At 40.2% G+C, this 21,360-nt stretch overlaps 1 protein-coding gene across 3 annotated transcripts in view; it reads right to left on the bottom strand.

Moving 5' to 3' along the window:
- Positions 1-2,013: 2,013 nt before the first annotated feature.
- The window catches only part of ZC3H12C (zinc finger CCCH-type containing 12C), a 44,781-nt gene continuing 25,434 nt past the window's right edge, over positions 2,014-21,360 (bottom strand). For all 3 annotated transcript variants that reach the window (XM_055702528.1, XM_055702527.1, XM_027801238.2), the window contains exons 3-6: positions 11,757-11,896; positions 8,710-8,944; positions 7,694-7,800; positions 2,014-6,935 (exon numbers count right to left, since the gene is read on the bottom strand). In XM_055702528.1, the coding sequence (XP_055558503.1) occupies positions 5,539-6,935; positions 7,694-7,800; positions 8,710-8,944; positions 11,757-11,896 (1,879 nt within the window). In that variant the 3' untranslated portion in view covers positions 2,014-5,538. The remainder of the gene's footprint in view (positions 6,936-7,693; positions 7,801-8,709; positions 8,945-11,756; positions 11,897-21,360) is intronic.

Below are 21,360 nucleotides of genomic sequence, written 5' to 3'. Positions count from 1 at the left end.
TTTCTCTAAAAGCAGAATCCATGTACATGGTTTTTTGTATGGTTTAGAAGGTGGTTTTAAGATGTGAATAGTCACATCACAGAAATAATACAGAACAACCAGTGAAGGAATGAAGAGCCAGTTTGACAATTGCTTTATCAAGTAGCCCAAACATTATTAACTAATTGTTTTGGGTTTTTTTGCCAGAAAGGACTTCAGGACAGCATTAAAATCTCACCTACTCAACACAAGTACAGAGATAATGAGGGGAAAAAGAACTACAAAACACAATTATTGCTGCTGTATCTGCAATTCTGTTTCCTTGCAGGATGTTCTGTAATACTCCGGTAAAACATTTTTTAAATACCAGTTTCATTAAGAATGTCATGCAGATAAAAAAAATAACCAACCAGCCAACCTAATGTAGTAAATTAGACTTCATCTGAGACCAAAAGAAAAAAGCTACAAAAAGCGGAGAGGTTTTGTTTTACAAGGTGAAGAGTAGATTGGAACACCAAGGATGGATGTGCTTAAGCATCCAAGTAGATTTGGTTTGTAGGTGTTCTCAAGGACCACAAAATGCAATCCTGGCCAAAAGACCTGCCAGCACCAGTGAGATCTCACCTCCGTCTGGGAGCAAGTTATGCCAACCCTTTAAGACCTGAAAATGGAAGCTGGAAAATTATTTATAGCATACCCATGACCATGAGCAACACGCTGTATTTGATATAGTGCCTTTGTAAACATCTACTGTGTACTTCATGTGTACTAGTGTATTACCTTGTAATGCACTGCAAGGAAAACCCAGCACACGGTACGATCATTCACATGCAAACAGACATTTAATGTGTGATCAGGTGACTAGATCACCAGTTTCTGACAAAGCGTTAAGATATATGAAATGTATTCTAGAACATGTAAAGATGAAGTCTAAACATCTCATGTTACCTAGCAAAAGGTTAGCTGGAACAATCATTTAACACAGATGATTTTAGGATTAGTTACACGGTTAGTCTAAACAATGTGCACATACATATTTAATTTGAACAAAATTCTTAAACTATGCTTCTCTAAAGTTTACAAAGTATATAAAATGCATGATTTCACATTTATAAAACCACAGCCCTTTTCTAAAAAACTAAACAAGGCTATAGACTTTTGTTTTAAGTTTAAACGTACTGTTTTTTCTTTTCAGCAGTTTTAGTTCCTATGATAAATAAAAAATATAAATGGCACTCCACCACGGCCTTATAATGCATGGAATAAATTATCAAGAGTCACACTGTAAATCAAAATAAATAATTTCTAAATTATTTTTATTTTAAAAAATGGTCTCTTTTTAATTGCACAGTATTTTAAATTTTCAGTAGCAATGAAAAGTCAGTTGGGTATTTTTCTAAATGCTCCAGAGAGTATGAAAGCATTGTGTCTCATTTTTCAAGCTTTACACATCAAAAACACCTTGGTCAAACCATCAACTGATGAAACTGATAGATGTTTCAGTAGTCTCTTACTGCAGCAAGATGCTGTGCTCTCTCTCACCCTAGGCGTTCAGTCCTCTGGTGCTCACCTTACCGGGGCGAGCGCCCCCAGCTTTCCATTCCAAGTGAGGTACTCTGGTTTACACTGATAGCTTTGATATTTTTGGAAAAGTGTTAGCTATGACTTTCACAGCAGAAGATCATCAACAGCTCAACAACAGTCCACATACTCCAAGGCTACAAAAGTCTCCTTCCTTCAAGGGCTTCCCCAGAGTGGCACGCCTTCTTTTTGGGGCATCACATGAACACATCAGGCTTTTGGCTCTCCCCAGAGCTATTCTGCAGTGGAGAACCCGGCTACAATTCAGACGTACCAAAGAAAACAGGACACCTGAGAAGATACCTATCTTACCTCAGACTATTAACAGTAGTCTTAAACCCACTTGCCAAGTACCTGTGAGTGTGATACACGCACATGTACACGTTTTTTGTTTGTTTTTGTTTTTTTGGGGTTTTTTTGGTTTGGTTTTTGGTTGGTTTTTTTTTTTTAAAAAAAGAGACAACGAAGTCATTAATACTGTCATAGCCCGGGAATATTTAGCTCCAAGTTAGGTATCCATGGGACATATTTTAGAACTCTAAATATCGGCAACACATTGTGTACAAAACATTTGTAGACAGATGCCTAATGTGAATGTGCATTCAAAATACTGTGTATCTATATACTATTACTGATGTAGCTGTAATAGCTTGAGACTGTATCTAAAAATAGGGAGTTTCTGCTAAGTATCAAACCAACTCTCAAGTACCGAAGAAAAGGGAAAGTGTTGCCCTCTTCTTAGTGTTGGGACAGGCCTAACTTGAAGGTACTTCATCCTTCGCTGCAATTCTAGCACTCAGCTGGGGCAAAGACAGTATCACTGAACCACCTCTATTGTTTAAGTAACACGGGATGTTACTGTTCACTTATTTGCATCAATGCAATTACGTTGACAAATGTAGTATTTGACCAGTATCATTGCGTTCATGTTTATTACTGGTGCCCTCTCCAAAGCCTGTTAAATACATAGACTGATCTCTTCACCGTGTGGAGGAGCTCACAAACAACTCCTCATTCTCTCTATTATCACAGCAAAACCAAAGGAAATACCAACACCAATGTTTTGTCCACAGTAAATTTGCTTTACCCAACATAACAGAGTCTAAGAGGAACTAGCATATCATTGCACAACATCAAAACCCACCAATTTACTTCTACTTTTAAAGCATTTTCAGTGCTTGAGTACAAAGCACAGAACCTATTACAAGAATTCTCTAGCAATCACCACACTTTCAGGGATTCAATACTGCATTAAACGTATGTGGAGGCAATCAGTGCCATGATAACCCAGGCCTGGCCACTGCAGCACACAGCCCCACACATCTCCTCACACCGTTTTAACAACGTGGCTAAGCCTGCTGAGCCAACACTCTAGGCCAGACAGCTTCATGTACATGGTAGGAAGCATTCTGATGCTCATGCGATAGGGAAAAAGACAAAATGCCTCTATTACATACACGTTTCTGTTCATGCTTAAAGGAATTCAACTTTCGGCAGAAGTAAATTCCTACATAAAAAATAAATGTAGAAACCCATTAAAAAACACAAATATAATACTTGCATTATTAAAACAGATGCATCTACACTATGGTGTAGTACTTGAGTGTAATTCAATTTAAAAAAATCTTAGTGTACAACTAAGATGAGACCCATTTCCCAGTCCAAACCTCAGCATCAGTGCTGCATCGACCTCTACATTAAAACACGCTCTACAGATCACGACCATCCAAATCCAGGGAAAAACTGTTGCGACAGGTGAAGAGGTCCTCTCCCTAAACAGGTAAAGCAGGACAGATGGCATAGAGCCCCTCTGGTACCGCCGCTGGGACAGGCAATGGCAGATCCCGCAGCACATCAGCAGTGGAAGCTGCACGAACACTACGTCCTGAATTGGTTTGCTGAACATGGTTCAGATTATTGGATATGTCTATAAGCACAATGCTCTTTAGAAGCATTTACTGTATACCCAAACCCTACTCGCTGCAACACACAGTGTCACACAAGTAGTGAAAACATCTTCGTATTCAAAGGTGCTTGGACATCATTTTCAGGCAGCATTTTACCTTTATTTTAGTGAGTTCCCACTACAAAGATTTTAGAGGGAGGAAGAAGATGCCAATAGTTTCTTTTTTCTTTTTAATATGTGAAATTGAGACAGACAGCTATCTACTTTTACTTGCCTAAGTCTACTCTATGTCTGAAATCTCTAATTTTTAAATAAGGGATAAAATGTTGCCCAAAAGACTAGTTATAGTTATACATTTGTGTTTCTACTACATCTACAAATCAAAATAGTTCTCAGTTAAAAAGATACAATTTGTATCAACAGTAAAAGGTACTTTCTGGTTCTTCAGGGCCTTACTTTAAATTCCAGCAAGTGTACCAAAATTATCAGCAGTAATAGTGTAAACTTGTGATTTTTTTTTTTTTTAATGCTGAACATCATTACAATGGATGGAAACCTAAAACTGTCGGCAAGTATATCTGACATCAATTGCAAAATCTATTTCTATTATATGTATATATATATATATATATATATAAAAGCTTACGAGGTGCTAGTAAAACCCATGACTTAAAACCAGAAATATCCCTTACTAATACTAAAACAGACTTGGTTTGTCTGTTTCTAAAACTACACTATTTGTGGCAAGAATCAGGCCTAAATGATGCAACAGACCAAAAACTAACTTCAGGAACACATAACAGTATCTTCTCTCTCTGCAACCCTCCCCTCCCCAGGCAAAACAGAAAGAAAAAAAAAGTTTAAGTTATTATTTTGAGCTACAATATCATTACCATAGTGCAGTTAATAATGTTGCATATCCTCAACACACAAAACCTTTTCAGGCCAGCCTTGATAAATAGCAAGAAAAATCAAAACAGTATCTTAAATACAAAATTGCATTGAGATAATTAAATTCATTTAAAAACAGGTAAATATTTTATGAAAAGCATATTTTATCCAGTACACTTGTGCAGCAATACAAAGAAAAAACCCCACATAAAACAGCTAAGCAGGACCCTACAATTTCAGGCCCCCTTCTACTGACCAGAAATACACACAGCTTGGTAACAACACACGGGAACTGAAACAGGGTGGCCTGGTTTGGGGAGGTTCTGAGCATCTGCAGCTTCTCTTCAGTTCAACAGGCGCTGCAAATTCTCAGCACCTCTGAAAATCAGGCAATAAGGCTTTTCTCTTACCCATAAATTAGTGAAAAAAAAAATTTTTTTCCTTGTCTGATTGCATTTGATTTTACTAATCGAATGCATCAACAATACAATTAACTATTTAAACAAAACAAAGCAAGCAATGAAAAGTGCCATACTATAAATTACCAATATATTGTTACCCATTTCACTGTTTAACTGGTAACTCAATTATTTGTTTAAAAAAAAAATGAAGTCAGTGCTGTAGTAAATCTTTGTTTCCTATAAAAAGATGATTATAGCACAAAAAAGCTCACAAAAAACAAACATACACACGGTGTTGTAAAAAGTTCAAAAACTTGGCTTGAAAAATTGCGTGCCAGAAATAGCAAAATCCTCTTTCTGCAGGTTGTTTTAATACCACGCAGCCCAAGGACAAAGACCCAGCAAGTTAAAAACGAAAACAAAAATCCCAACATGTAACAAGGATAGAAAGTGCTGCATATAAACCCCTGATGCACCAAAGATTATAACCAGAGACCACATTTTTTTTTTTTATATATATATATATATAAATTTAAACTGGAACATTCTCCAGCTGTGAAAATAGCCATTTAAAAATTTTCAGACTAGAACACAAAACATATCTGGTACTTCTGATGCATGGGGCTATACACACAGACTCCATGATACAGTATTTCACATAAACGGATTACTATATAACCTCCTTGCTGAGAAGGAGATCCCAAATGCTATTGTAGCAAACCTCCCTCAGCGTTAGAGCTGAGCTGAAAACTACTAGACACCACAAAGATGCATCATCTCTCAATAACCTAGCTGAGATTTTTCCACTAAGATAGCTGCAGCGAGCTGCTGAGCGTCCATCACGTGAGGGTTCTTCTTCATAACGATCCTCACAAGATCAGGGGGGAAGATGTTGCAGAGGTTAATGTAAACCTTCTCCCGGGTGTCTTGGTGCCTTGGAGGGTCTTGAGGAATTCCACAGTAAGGTACGCGCCAGGTCTGGTCCTGCTGTTCAGGTAAGCTTTGGAAGGCAAACTGCTCGTAACACGGCTGTGTGGGGTTACTCGGCAAGGAGTAGGTCTGGCGGTAGCCATATGCATCCAGCCCATAACTCTGCCTATCCCAACTTCCAAGCCCGTCTTGGCCAGAATAAGGCTTTCTGTGTCTTAATGGAGAATTATCATATAAACGCGAGTCTGAAATGCTGTCTATTCTCGTGGACACGAGGGCTCTCCCCAGATGCATGGTCTTTGAATGTGATGAACTCTGAGACGCAGAGTAGTCATTTGGACAACTAGAACGAGCACCAACTGTGGGATGCTGTAGATGCACAGCCATGTATGGAACTGGAGGTTTGTGGTGATGCTTTGGTTCTTCGTGACTATAGCTTTGCACTCGTGTGAGAGGTTCGTGGTAGCTCTGTAGGAAGGGCTGAGTGTTAAGGCGGCCATGGGAGTGCATATGTTGGCACTTCAAATTCTCATCTAGCTGCGGGTCCGGCGAACTCATGTAAGAGCGATCACTGTAACCCACGTACGAATCACTACTGCCACAGCTAATGCTCCCTTCGCTGCTGCAATCAGAAGCTACAGAGCTAATCCTATAATCTGTGTCCAGGGAGAAGCGCCTTTCAGGACTACGCGGACCAGATATACTTAGATTTGAATACGCACTCAGCATAGAGTAATAACCTACGTCCACAGGAGACTCACATTTTGGATACTGGTCATAAGGCATTGGCGTTCCATGATTTTTGGTTGCCATCATCACTGCAGGATACTGTCCCTGTGGTCTTTGATCCTGAGGTGGAAAGTGAACTCCAGATGGAAGGCCGTTAGTTAAAGGTGCAGTACTTTGGGATTTTGCAGCAGAGGAACTTGGTATACTAACTAAAGAAGGTACAGACCTGGTTTCCAATTTGTTTTTGGTGGGAAGCTTTTCCTCTAAGTCTTGATAGACTTGAGTCCTTATACTAGGATCAGATTGCCTCTTTGGAGCAGCACGCTTCAGCTCAGAAGTGCCGTCATTTTTAGTGCTACAGGGAACACTATTGCTTTTTACCAGTCCTCCTTCACTTGTAGTTTTGGCAGCTGTGTTTCTAGACATGGCACGAAGTTCATCAGCTACAGACCGCTGAGGCTGATTTCCTCTTTCTGGATGATAGTATTTGCATTTGTGCCCATAGGTACATTTCTTCCCTATGAATACAAACATAATCAGATAAAAAAACCTTCAACCAAACTCTGTTAATCATCAAACAATGGAAACGCTCCTCATTTAAAGTTTTACTGATGATTTGAAAAATCTTGCAAATGGTTTTGTGTGACAGGGTGAGATCTAAGATCTCCTCTTGTATTGTGGAGAAAAGGAGGCAGTGGCAGTGTGCTGCAGGTCGTACTCTAGGAATGCAGACCAACACTATCAGCCACGTTTTGAGCTGAATGTGACGCTGTCAGCATGTCTGTACACACCTGCTCTACTGGGCCAAGGAGATATAGAGCAGAAAACTTAATAGGAAAGTCCCACAGAGTCGTAACACCAGCAGGTTTCAGCTCAGTCAAGATGGTGGTGTTCCCATAGGGATACTCAATAGCTAAACTTGAGACAGCTCCATCAATTTTTTGGAAGAAAACTTGGATGTCTTATGACCAAATCACATTAGAAAAGGGTTTTCTGAAGCCTGCAGAATTTAGGTGCTGGTTTGGATCTATTCCTATGAATGATTAATAGAGTTGTTCCTTTAGTTCAACTAGTAGATAGAAATTTCTCTAACTAGCACATGAATAAAATCGCTTCAGTTTCCATCATCAGCTCAGCATTTCAACCATTCTCAGACTAACACAACAATGTAAAAACCTCTGTGAAAAAGCTTTTATTTTTGGCAGTATTAAAGTAAAGCAGGAGCTTGGTCTCCAGTCCCAGCAGTACAGAAAACTGGTAAATTAAACCAAATTACCGTATGGACATGGTTGCTTCTTGTGTTCTGGTACAATAGGCTTCTTCCTAAGAAAATTGTCCAGACTTGGACCATGGCGGCCAAGAGGATCATCAGGAGGCATAAATCTATAGAGCATAAAACAAACAAAAAAAAAGTATTATGGAAGCAAATGAGCCTCTTCATATTCCTCATGCAATGAGCAAGAACCTCATGACTGTGTTCTACACCATAACCTGCCATGCTGACATTTTTGAGCCCGAGTAGTTTGAGAGCTGTTTTGAAAGGCCACCTTTCTGCTGCAGGTACTGCCTGAGAGATGAGTCATAGAAATAGACTGTGTGGACACCCCTAGTCTGCTTCAGACACCTTTACTCGAGCTCAGCTGACCGCTCTGTGGCAAAGCAGAGCTACACACCACCAATTCCTAAATCAAAGTAAGGGCAGCAATTTCTCAAAACGCCACAACTAACTTTGCAAAATCATGATTGTCTGGGACTTTTGCATCAGTATTTAGGCACTCAAATACAAGTGTCTGCTTGGCAGAGTACTAAGTCTTTGCCAATAAAAGAAGCCACTAATAGTAATTGCAGTTGGTACGTATGCCAGGGTATGAAGATACTATGGATGGATCGAAGCAGACAGCTGAACCACAGACCTCTTGAGGTTCATTCTGGCATGGGTTTTCTATGACTCTAGGATTTTAGGGGTCTAACCACGGGCACTCAAAAATGCTGGTGGAGTATATAAAGAGAACTGGAATATTATACCATAGCATACATCAAATATACATTGGCATACACCAACACAGGAGAAAAAGAGCATAAAAAGATATAAAGATATTGTTACAAAAAAGCACTAGCAAAAACCAGAGTTTGAGTACTTTTAATTAGAAGACCAAATCTATGACTGACTATTCCTCCTGTTTTCCTACAGGTACCTAATGATTTGGGTGTAAGGTAAGAAATTCATGCAAGTGTTCAAACTGTCCTTTCCTCAATTATTTTAGTGGCATGTATAAAGAAAGAATGACTTACTTGTCATTAACAAATGAATACATCAGCAAGCGTTCATCTATGAACTTCTTCCATTCAGGCTTTTCATTGGCTAGATCCCTGTAGTTATCATTAGAAACAATAATGCCATCTGACTCAAAGGCCAACTTCACTATGAATCGGTCATCATAGCACACCACCCTTCTCCCTTGCACTCGGCGGGATGGTGTGAACACAAGAATCTTCTCCTTTTCTAATTTACGCAAGATTTCTTGATCTACAAGGAACAAGAATTGAAAGTTAAAAAAGAAAAAGACAGAAAAGAAAAAGATGTTTGTTTAATCTCCAAATACATTAGATTTGATGAAGAAAATCCAAGCATATAGGACTAAACATATCTTAAATGGTTACAGTCCAGCAGAAAGCATTTGATGAAGTCACAGTCAGCAGTCAACTAGCAATACTTTTTAAAAAAAACCCCACAAACAAAACAAAACCTCCTGCTCCACACCATTTCTCTAAGACTAACACAGGAGACCTTGTTCACGTTGCTGTGGTTCAAAAGAAACACTACTTATCAAAATGTCTATGAAAAAAACTCCTCCAGTTGAAAGGGTGGTTTTAAACATTAATGAATGTTTCAGTCTAGGAGGGCTACACCCAAGTATAGTCAAGGGTTTCCTGTAACTGAGCTCCTTGGTAAAAACAGACCTCTTCCATCTCTTTGTGGTACCCAGCAAGAACTGAAATAATTTCGGTAGCTCATGTTAATGGAACCATCTCATTAAAGTCTCTGGCTACAAAGGGAAGGCGTTACTGTTAGTACCCACAAGGACCAGAAAACCCATGTTCTATACAAACACTCAGGCTCTTCACAAACATTAACAGCACCCCCAAAAAGACCTCTGATGTCATCCTATAACCAAGAGCAAATGTGGTTTTGGTGTTCTTTTACCTACAGTAATAGTTCAGAATGTATCTTTCCTTGAAAAGTTTACAAATTTATATATAAGGTCTCATCAAATCCAAACAGATTTTTCTTTAATCCGGCTAAGTAAGCACTTAATGTTCTATGTAATTCCTTCTTGTCCTACACAGTCTACCAATCACCTATCCAAAAGCATTTTCTCTTTCTCTGTGTGGAAACTGGACATCTCAAAGAGCTTTGAAAGATGCGCTCAGGCTACTAAGGCGGTTGTACAGAGCACTGGGGCACATACCCCTTGTGTTGATTCTCCAAACTATCACTCTCCTCAGAGCAGACAAGCTATGGAAGAAAAATAAACAAAAAGCTAGGCAACATCTAGAATGGCGCAAGATTCTTGCACAAAGAATGAGTCATGGCTCTTAATAATGGTTGAGATCTCAAATAACTGTTTTGTAGCACAAGAAACTTGACAGGGAACATGTTCCATCTAGGAAAAAAAAAAAAAAAAAGACTCCAACAAGAAGAAATACAGAATTAACATTACATATAAGCAATATACTTGATACAAACATTTATCTGCTTAATAGAAAAAGCACAAGATTCTACATGAAATCCAGCCTTCTGGTTCACCCCCTGTCTCCTGTCATATGGTAAATGATGAATAAGAGTGTGATGGAAGGTGATTTTTTTCCCCCACTAAAAAAGAATAAAAAAATCTGCCATGTGATGATTGGCAGGTAATAATAAGAAAGATGCAGCTGTTGTTTAGTCCAAGAAGCTTCTGATAGTCCAAGAATACTGACAGTCTAGAACCATTCTCATGTTAGTCATCTAAGACTTTTTCAAAATTCCAGGTGGCGGCGTATTTCAGGTGCATGTGTCTGGAAAGGGAGTGTCAGTGCAATATAATTCACCAGACTGGTAGCAAAGAGGCTCCCTGCATGCTGGTAAGAAAACTGAAGAACCTCTGCTTTACAGAAGATACTTGCTTTGATCTTCCCCCCATTTTCAGGGTCTGTGATGACCCGTGGCAAACAGATTCTTCATTGCTAGACACCTGGTCAATTCTAAGTCTTGCTACTTTCTTGAAACTCCTTTTGGGGCTTCTAGCCCTATCCACAGCTCTAGTAGATGTCACAATCTATATGTAAATAGCCAAATCTTTATTACTTAGCCCATGCTCTTCTCATACCTCAAATACTAGTACAGTGAAAGAGAATGGCATCAAGAGAAAGGCTTCACGCTGCCTGTGATGAGGGGACGATAACAACTTTCCAAACATTTTCCTGCATCAACATGATAGATTCTAGTAGCAACGAAGCAAATGAAATTAAGTGTTGTGAAGATCTTTCCAGATTTGAAAATGCACATGGTAATCAAAACATGTTTCCATATTATTTTACAAACTATAGCTACTACTCTCAAAAGCTTCCCCCCCTTTTAAAGGTAGCCATGTTAAAAAAAAACCCCAAACAAACAAAACAAAACACCAAACCAATATGCAAACAAACCTCCCCCCCCAAAACTCAATCCCCCCTCTCCCCTAAATTCTAGAGGTTTTTTTAACTCCAAATTCTCCTCTGCTTCAACTTTAGGGCACAGGGAGGATGACTCTCCAGCCTTCACACAGAATCAATTAGTCCAATCAAGAAATAAATAACTCTACACCAGATTCTTCTTCTAGATAAACACCTTCAGAATTAAATTTTTTGAAAGCTGTCTCACTTGTCCATAGTAATGATGCAAAGAGGAACTGTTTCCTCTCTGTCAGGATAATTCACATAACCCCAAGTGTGGCACTGACTCACCACAGCTGACCGGCAGAACCTGCTTACTGCAAGAAAGATCACCCAGAAAATCAGTAATTTCAAACCTCTTTGCTGCCAATACTACATGAATGTAATAGATTTTAAAAACAGCAATTAGATGCTTCAAGAAGTTAAGTAGCAACGTTAATGGAAAACTTATCAGGGAAACAGAAAAGGATGATGGGGAGAGGGCATCGCTTTGTCTGCTTCCCTCTGGAAGACCATAATGAAGTCATTACGCCAAATATACTTTCTATAATAGTGTTTTATTTCTAAAGATTTGTTCATCTGAGCAGTAGCACTCATACTGTGCAAAGCATCAAACCAACCAGCGAAGGTGGAACAGAGCTTACCTGTGATAAGCGCATCAGGTCTCGACTGTTCTTTCCTCCATGCTGGCACAAACACAGTAACATCCTTGTGGCCTCTTTCCAAAAACCAGTCTACTGCCAATTTGATTCCTCGACAAGAAAACACTTCTTTGTTCCCGTGGCTGAAACACACATTAAAATTCCTTATTATATGACTATGCTTTTCTATGACTATAAACTGAGCACAGTAAAATGCAGTTCTCAAAGCTGTGCTCTTGGCTTCTAAAGGCAGCTGCGAGTCAGACTGAGCCTTGCCCAAACACTGCCATCACTTGCAAAATGGTGTGGGAGAGGGATACTAAATCTTCCAAACATCTTTAGCATCTGTACACAGATTCAACAAGAAAGGGAAAAAATCTAAGTAGGGAGTGTTAAATACCCTCATAACCCAACCAAAATTATGGGGTGTAACAGGCACCACAGAGACCTGATGAGGGAAAGCAGGAGGCCTGAAATACCAACATGAAAGAGTGCTGTGTGTTTAGGAACGGCTGCAGATGAGTACTGAGCACCAGTGTGCACGGCAGCAGGGGAAGAGACAGCAAATTCCCGCTGCAGGAGCTCTGTGAGGTCCCATCTGAACAAAGAGAGAAGGTCTCCAAGCCCAAGGGGATGGCAGGCACTCTGCAGGACAGATTAGGCAAACCAGAGAGACTGTCCAAAATCAACACAACAAAACTAAGAATTTGCTTAGTACTGCACTTCAGAAGGAGAAATACATTGCGTATTAAAAAAGCTGTGGAGAGGGTTTAAGCAGAAACTGATCAGACATAAAGCAAAACAAAAGATGTGCGTCTGTTGGGCAATTACTGTCTGAGGTAAAGCAAGAGACGCAATTATGTCATGTTTTACAGGCAGATGAGTCCTCAGCCAACTTCTACATCCAGTTTCGGGTATGATGGATTACAAAAGACACTGATGAACTGGAAAGAATCCAAAAGAAAGTGAACCAAAACCTATGGGGAAAGGCTGAAGGAAGTGCATTTAGTTCATCTGGAGAAAAAAGGCAGCCTGTAGAAGAAGAAAACAATCTTCAGTATACAGGTGGTAATTAAAAAAAGAGGACAGTGATCAACCATTGGGTGTCTAAGGAAAAGTTTTGGTAACAAAGGGCTGCAGGGTGACCTCCATGAGAAGAGGTCAGGGGCCACCCCATGCCCGGCATGCCCAGCTCTAGCCAGCTCCACAGCAGAGGAGAAAGGAATGAGGGAACATCAAGGCTAGAGAAGAAGGTGTTCCAGGAGGAGCAGGTACACCCCCACAGCAACCAGCAGCTGGTGGAGAACAGGAAAAGTGCAAGAAGGAAGGAGCAGCAGAGAAAAACTGTGCCATCCCGACCCCAACACCCCGCACTGCTCACTGCATCTCTGAAGGGACTGAGTGCCACTTGCAGCCATGACAAGGGACGGGTGTCTGGAGTGATGCTGTGGCAGGGAGGACAGGTGTTTGGAGCAAAGCAAGACTGGAGAAAGGCAAGATATTTTTTCCCCTAAGTATTTTAATGTTTGTCTTTTTTGTTATCCAATACCTGAATCAGTAATTAAGTATTTATGTTAATTGGTTATAAGTTAAGTTAAATTCCCCTAGCTGAGTGTTTGGCATGCAACAGTACTGGTGAACGATATCGCTGTTATCTTGACCCATGAGTTTTCTTGCTCCTGTTCCTCCTGTTCTGCTGGTGAGGCAAGCTGCGGCTGACCCACCATAGTCCTACTGGGTAAGGACAGAAAAGTCTTTAACTAGCGTAAGGAACAGTTAAGCTATGTTAGAAAAAACTTTCTAACTGATCAATGGGACAGTCTGCCCATGGGTTTTGGGACCTCCTCACCAGACACTTTGCAAAACAAGTCAGATGGCTCCTCTGGGACAGTCTGGGTTCTCCATGCACAGGAGACCACCAACTCTTGCAAGGTCTCTTGCAACCCTACAGCTCTGTGTAGCGGAAGAAACAACAGCAGCATGGCAGCAAGCCATTACCTGTCACTTGTTGTATATAGCAGGTATGCCACAATCTGCTTTCCAGAAAAGTAAAAGACAATTCTTTCACTGTGGAGTGATTTGTGAAGGGAACAATACGATAATGGATATTCATGGGGATCCTCCTACTTAACTAACATGCTTTTGAGGCAAATAAAACCACCAGAAATTTATTAAAAACTTTTTTTTTTCATTCAGTAGGACCATTTTAAAGTACCTACTATTTCCAGCTTTCTAAAACATAGCACTGTTTTATGGTCCTTTGTATTTTGAGGGAGTTTGAGTAATTGTGCAATGGATGAAGTGCCACAGTAAAAGTGAGAAAAGTTTTGGAACAATGTCCAGATTCCAGAAGCCTGCAAAGGGGGTGGTGTAAGCCTTCACCTGTGTCTAGGTGTCAAGAGAGAATGAGTCATGGCTAATACCTCTCACAAAGCATCATCCTCAGAGGCTGTGTTGAAGGTCACAGGCCCCTAACAAAAGAAAATGAGGAAAAAAAGGAAAAAGCGAGGGGGGGGGGGGGGGGGGGCGGGAAGAGGGAAAAAAAGAAGAAAAAGAAAAGGGGGAAATGAGCCCACTACTATCATCTGGATTTAAGTGAGGAACCGTACTACTGCTTCTAATGGTGCTGGAGACAGGACCTGGAAACAATCATATACTAAAGATATTGCAATTGTTGCTGGCCATGATAACCAAAGTTTGTAGATTTCAGCACACATGAGGTACTCCAAGGATAGCTTAAGTCCATCCTCTGTGCCTATAGGGCTATATTAGGAACACTGTCAGGAGAAAGACATCTATGTATTTCAATATGCTATTTAGCTATGGTTATAGGCCTCTGCAATAATACATTCCCTGTTTTGTTTGATAATATGTAATACACTATTACATTGTAATAACACCATAATAATAAAACACATAGCAGTATTTTTTCCAGGCTTTGTTTTACACAATTTTTCTTGTGCTTGTTTGGCTGAAAAAGCAGTATCTTTGTGGATTTCATAACTTCCCAGCAATGGGAACTGAAACCACACACCGATATCTCACACTAAAATGCACACATGCATAGAAGAAAAGCCCAACAGCATTTCCAGCCGTGGCAAGTCTAATTACATCTCCCTGTAACAACAAAAAACCAGGACTCCTGGTGTGCATTTAGGACCCTGTGGGCAGCCATGAGGCCTCCTTTGCAAAGCCTGATACAAGAAGTTACTGTTCATGCTATCAGCAGGTCACGTGCAGCCATATTGCAATCCCTTTCAAAACAATCGGGAAGGGTTGTTTCAGCTACTAAATTCCACTGAAATCACTGTAGTGTTATTACTCTAAACAATCTCCATGGTTTCAAATGGATAACACCACTTCTCACTCCTGACAGCGAACAAGCGTTTTGTTAAGACATTTTAATAACAGTATGTTTCTTCCCCTAAGTCTGAGAAATGATTTCTGGAATGAAATCCTGGCCTCTCTGAAAGAAATGGATGTTCCTGCCTATCTCTTTCCATCAGGTTGGAATTCAAGTCACACTTTGAAAGGCAGAGGGAAGACCAGGCAGTTCAGCTCCTTAGTTTGCTCTTGCCTAATACAGACTATTAAAGTTCTTTCATCCAGAACATAAATTTTAAATATATTTAAACTCTACAAAACAGAAATCGGAAATGCATTACAATGCATACTAGCTTTTCTGCATTGCTGAGCAAGTGGATTTACAGCTCGTATAAATCTTCATTTTTTTCCGCTCCTTTTCAGACACATGCCTAAGCTTCTATCTGAGTGGATACAAATTACAAGAAATTTAAATGACTAGTGAGAAAGTCTGTGAAAAAGATGTGCAATTAAAATTTGTTCTTTTCTTCTGTTTTGTTGTCATGCAGATTGGATGCTCTCCTTTTTGTGATCTTTGTGCTTTATCAGCTTTATGATACATCATATGGTGAAAAGACTGAAATCATGCTGCTGCTTCTGACTTTCTTCCCCTCTGATTAGTTGTAAAAAAGAGGGTAACTGTTTGTATTTCTTTGTCAAGAAACTTTCTTTTAAAAATCTCTTCCCAATTATCAGAAGTATGTGAAAGCTCAGAGCAGTCAGGATGACAGCTGTAGCCCTGGGTGAGACATTGTATACTGCTTTGGTTCTGCTTGCTGACTATGTTTAATCTACAGTCCTTTAGTTGAAGGAAAATAAAGTATATTCCTTAACAAGTACCTATTTCTCTTTTATACCATGCATGAACGATCCTTTTAATCACCACTTTAATATTAGGCCTGTTGATAGCTGTGGTTTTATTTTTAAATGAATGAAAAAGAAAAAAGGCAGTATAACACTTCCTGAGCAAAAAAATCAATCAAGAATTTTCTAGGCTAGGACAGTTAGCAGAAAGTGATAAAACATCTGATGAGAACATTTTCATTTTCTGTTACCTTCCTAGCCCCCAAACTAGATTTTCAACTGACTGTCTTGAAAAGAGTTGTTGTACACACTCCTAAAACACTGACTACATACAATCGTTGCAAGACTTCTGGCATGCTCTAATGCAATACTCAAACCAACACAGAGCACTACAGAAAACACACACAGTGATGACAATACACATTATTAGCTGACATCTACAGTGTGTGTTGCGATACACATACAGGTTTTTATACATATATAAACTGAAAACTGGACGCATCAAGGTACTTCCCACGTAAAAGTATATTGATTGAAAGCAAGAACAGAACTAAACCACAGATCTGCTTGGTAAATTTAGAGTTACAAAACAATTTTCTTCTATCATGTCATAGGAGGAAAACAGTGTTCAGTCCATAGCATAGAAAGATAAGAATTTCCACCCTGTATCATATTAGTGACTCATTAGCCTGGCAGCCTGATTTTGTCACTAGTCTCATCGCTTGTTTGGTTTTTTTTTATTTGTTTAAAGCTCTATTAATTTCCTAATCACAGAAACAATTTGTCCCAAAGTATTTCTCAGTAACCTGGGCCTTCTATCAGTCCTGTATTTCTTCCTTTTATATATATATATATATATATATATATATATATACACACATGTATGTATATTTTGGTGCTGACACAAAGCCGATGAAACAGTTCCCAAACATTTTTTTTTCCATTAGCCCATGACAAATTACTCCAGTGCTTTGTGGTCTTTGAAGGAAGAAGTTCCTTGGAAACTATAATATCTTTCAAAACATCTTTTGCCTGTAGGACTTCCAGTGCTGGGGCACTCTGTGGACTACAGCAAGTGCAAGTCACCAGACACACACTCAGCAGTCAAGAGGTCAAAAACAGGCAAAGAGAAGTTACACTCAAAGCTGCCAGTGATTAGCTCCTATCCACATCACTGTTACTTGCTGGAAAAATATTTTTATCTATTCCTTAAAGTGATTTCTCAAAATAATCTCAGAAACTAGGCAGCCGGTGCCACTGAAAGACAGATGTCTGAATCAAGGTGCCCAGATACAATCATGCCTACCAAGTGCAACAACACACAATCTGAGAAGAGGCTAATGCAGCTAAACTGTTTGTTAAAATACATATGCCATTAAATTACCATATGAAAACTACGTATGGCATAGATAAGACAACCAAACCATCTTTTGGTTGACAGTTGTGCAAAAACTTGTATGCAGACCGGGTATCCGCAAACCTTTTACTATGGCCAGATGACCTGCCTCATGGTTAACGCACTGGGACAAGACTCAGCTGCCTGCCCAGAAATGTCTAACGCTGGTTAGGCACCTTCGAGTATCTCGCACCTCCTCCAGCTGAATGCCACTCCTGAATGGCACTGTGGTCTCTGTCACATCTGCCAGGCCTGGCCGTTTCTGATGCCACCAAGCACCTAAAACATCTGCAGCTGGAGGGATGGCTGGGCATGAAAGCTGTAAGAAACTTGTAAAGCACCTGTCTTTGTGTGCCAACTTTTAACTAAACATTTAACTAAAAAACAACCCCCCCAAAATCAGCATCTACCTCTTACAAATAAAAATTAAGTATGCAATGGTTATCTCGTATGGTGTTTTCCCTTGTGCAATGAAGTACCAACAAGCATCATTGAAATATACAGGTCAAGGTTTTCCAAAAGGGGAAACTAAGTGCATCACCTCTGTGGCCTGGGGATCCTAAGGGTGACATTTGCAGAAGAATCTAATTGCTCAAAACAAGGTTAATTGATTTCAACCTGCAAACCCAGATGACACATGATCAAAATACTTCAGTTCTTCTGTCTATGTAATTCTGAAAGCGGTTGTCTTAATAGTTATAATACAGCAAGTAAAATACCTGATTATTTGCTTATCAGTGTCATCTTCATGTTGCACTCTCTGTAAGCACAGCAGACTTCTTTTTTGCCTACATGTTTTCAACAAAGTTTTGTATACATCTAAAATTTAGAACCCATTCTTTTCACTGTTAGCAAAGTCTGAAGGCACCCAGGGTAGCCAGGGAAAACTAACAAATATGGAACAAAAGCAAATGAATAAAATAGTTAAACAGCTAAAGTTTTCCCCTTGTCTTTGTGACTAACAACTCTGTTCCTCATTCCTTACTTCTTGGTGGCAAAAGACTGACTTTGATTACAGCAAACAGAAGTATCACAACAATAACCAGTTTTAGGCAATTTTCAGCAACCCAACTTTGAAAAGGACAAGCAAAGGAAAAGGACTGTACAAATACGCTGCAGTGCGTTTCTCTCTTCAGAATGACTTCCCTCTTTCTCAACCTCAGCAGTGAATGGAAGTCTTAAGACAAAGGGCCAAAAGAGAACCTCAAAACCTTGCCTCTGCTGCCTTGTGGAGAAATCGGACCTTCTCCCCTCCATCTCAAACTGCAGTGGCTCAGCTGAGGAAGCTGGGAATGCATGAAGAGCAGATCCAAGAACACACTGGAGAACAGACAGATGTAGGGATGAAAGTTGACAATTTGCTGTTTCTGGATGGGCAGAGATCACCTTTTGCCCACCTCAGTGATGTTACGAGAAAATTTAGGATAGCTTAAATCATCACACAGGGATACAGAACCACTATTGACTGAAATGTGTTACCTGTCTAGTATCTGTGTCATGCAGTTTACGCTAGATAAGGTCCTGAATGCATTTTTATGTCAACAGACAAATGCCTTTGTCACTCACGTGGACTAAGGTTCTAAATGAAGATTTTTGCATTACAACATCATTACCTACGTGCAAGAAACCCCCAGCCTTATGAAGAAGGGTTAGAGCTACACAGTTCTCTGGAAAGCCAACATAGGTACAGCACGACTGAATCCCAGGTCCTATCCCTTAGTCCAGCCTCACTCTCAGCTGTGGGAAGTGTCTATCAAGAGCTTCACAGCTGCCTTAGGGGATTATCTAATTTGCTGTTCAGCTCATATTTTAAGTTTACACACACACACACACATATGCATGCACAGGAAAATCAGTCTCATCTGTAAAAGCGTTCTCACAATAGATTTTGTGTGTGTTAGGCTTAAACATGTAGTCATCTTTGCTCTTCTGGAAAAGGATTAAGTCAACACCATGAAACCTAGAAGAGCAAAAGAACAAGATCAGATTTGAAGTATCCCATAGAAACTAAATAGCAATTCTTCAAATCATACCCTACAAAAGCCACCTTTCTCCTATCCAGTTGAAAAACAGGGTTTGCTTGGTTTTAAAACTTGAACAAATTCATATTCTTCAACCAATATCAAAGCTTTACACTTGAAGTACACAAGATACATATGATCAATCACTTTCAGCAATGCCATTTTAAAGTACAAGGAAAGCTTACCAAGCATTACCAAATGGCAGAAAAAATGAGAGTTGTTTTGCTTTGGGTTTTTGGGGGGGTTTTTTGGTGGTTTTAACTACAATTTGCTAAAGCAGCTTGTCTGGAACAGTAATCACCAGACCAGACCAGTATACATGCTGGCTAGAGTAAACTACTCCAGTCCAAGCCTCCTTTTGTTCTGCCCTCAAGGAACTCACAAATCCACCCATCATCAGTTGACTAGATGCACCAGATACACAAACATGAACATCCAGTCACATAATCAGACACATCATTCCTCCTTTGTGTCAGACTTAGCCTAGCTGTTCTCCCAACCACAAAAACACTGGGTTTCGTTTACAGGTCTAATGGAAAAATAACCCTTTCTGACTTTCCCCCCCCCCCCCCCAAGATTAGGAAGCTGAATCAACTCCTTTTGCAGCTGTGCAGCCACTAGATGACATGCAGGTAGGAAAGCATCCCTGGCAGCGAGATAGATGTGTGGCTGAGAGTAAGTCACTCTGTCACTCAGATGTTTTGTGAAACCACATCCTTAATTAGTCATGCAATGGAAAGACAGGGCACCATTCAGTGTTTGATCCTTCCAGAGAAGGACAGCTGTCTCATCCTACTTGTAATATTGGACATCACTCACCTCAACCTTCTCCACAAAACTTCTGCCTGCCCCCCCCCCATCAAATACATCCTTTAAAGGAAAATTAGCAGTTATTATCTAGAATAATTCCAACAGTAAATGGTATCATCAAGTAAGTGCATTACAGCAACATGGGAGTAAGAATACAGATCACAGTCTACCCATTTCTGCGAGAATATGAGAGTTCCCAAGAATATCCCTGAAAAGACTATCTACAGTCTTGCTTAGGGAATAGGCGCGTATCCCTTTAGCAACTCCAAAGTGAACTCACTGGTCACAGCTTAGAAATGCAAAGAGGAAAGAAAAGGATGGACTGGGCCAATATAGGTTAGTTAGTTGTAATTTAGATATTTAGACACAGAAATCTGAACAAGATTGCCTAAACTGCAGGTGAATTCCTGTGTCTCTCCCACTGCTTTGACCCCTGTTCTGAAATCTTTCCTTTTAAGTATTTAAAGTGCTTATTTACTATTACCTATTTTCTCGAAGGGGAAAGGACAGATCCTGTCAGTGAACAACTGGTTGCACAGCTGGCATCAGCAATAGGGGCTCATCTTTTGCAAACGTGGGAACAGCTTTGGCAACCAAGGACTGATTTCTAGGAAAAGGTGGGATCCACTTGACCAAGCAGAACAAAAGCATCTTTGCCAACAGGCTGGCCAACACAGCAAGGCGTGAGCAATCCAGGAGGTTTCTGGAGTGCATTGATGGTAACTTCTTTTAACATGGGTAAGGACCCAGCATACTGAGGACCCAACGAGGGAACCTGCTGGACCTCGTACTTACAAACAAGGAAGAACTGGTCAGAGATGCGAAGGTTAGGGTCAGGGTCACAGGCAGCCTGGGCTGCTGACCACGAGTGGTGGAATTTGGGAAGTGAAGAAGGAGCAAGGCAAAAAGCAGGATCACAACCCCAGACTTCAAGAGAGCAGATATTGGCCTGTTCAGGAGAATCCTGTGTGACATGACCCTGGAGAGAAGAGGGGCACAGGAGAGCTGGCTGATTTTCAAGGATCACCTCCACCCAGGTTGGTCCACCCTGATGTGCAAGAAGTTGGGCAGAAGTGACAGGATAAGACTTTCCTTCAGCAAAGGTTAGGGAACACTGAAATGGGACAATCCCAGGCTGCTGGGTGTCGATGGAATGCACTCAAGGGTGTTGAGGTAGTTGGCTAATGTCATTGCAAGGGCAATCCTGGTAACC

The sequence above is a fragment of the Falco cherrug genome, chromosome 2, assembly GCF_023634085.1.
Source record: "Falco cherrug isolate bFalChe1 chromosome 2, bFalChe1.pri, whole genome shotgun sequence".
NCBI classification, from domain to species: Eukaryota; Metazoa; Chordata; class Aves; order Falconiformes; family Falconidae; genus Falco; species Falco cherrug.
The sequence above is the reverse complement of the archived record's forward strand: the minus strand, read 5'-3'. Positions and strand labels throughout refer to the sequence as shown.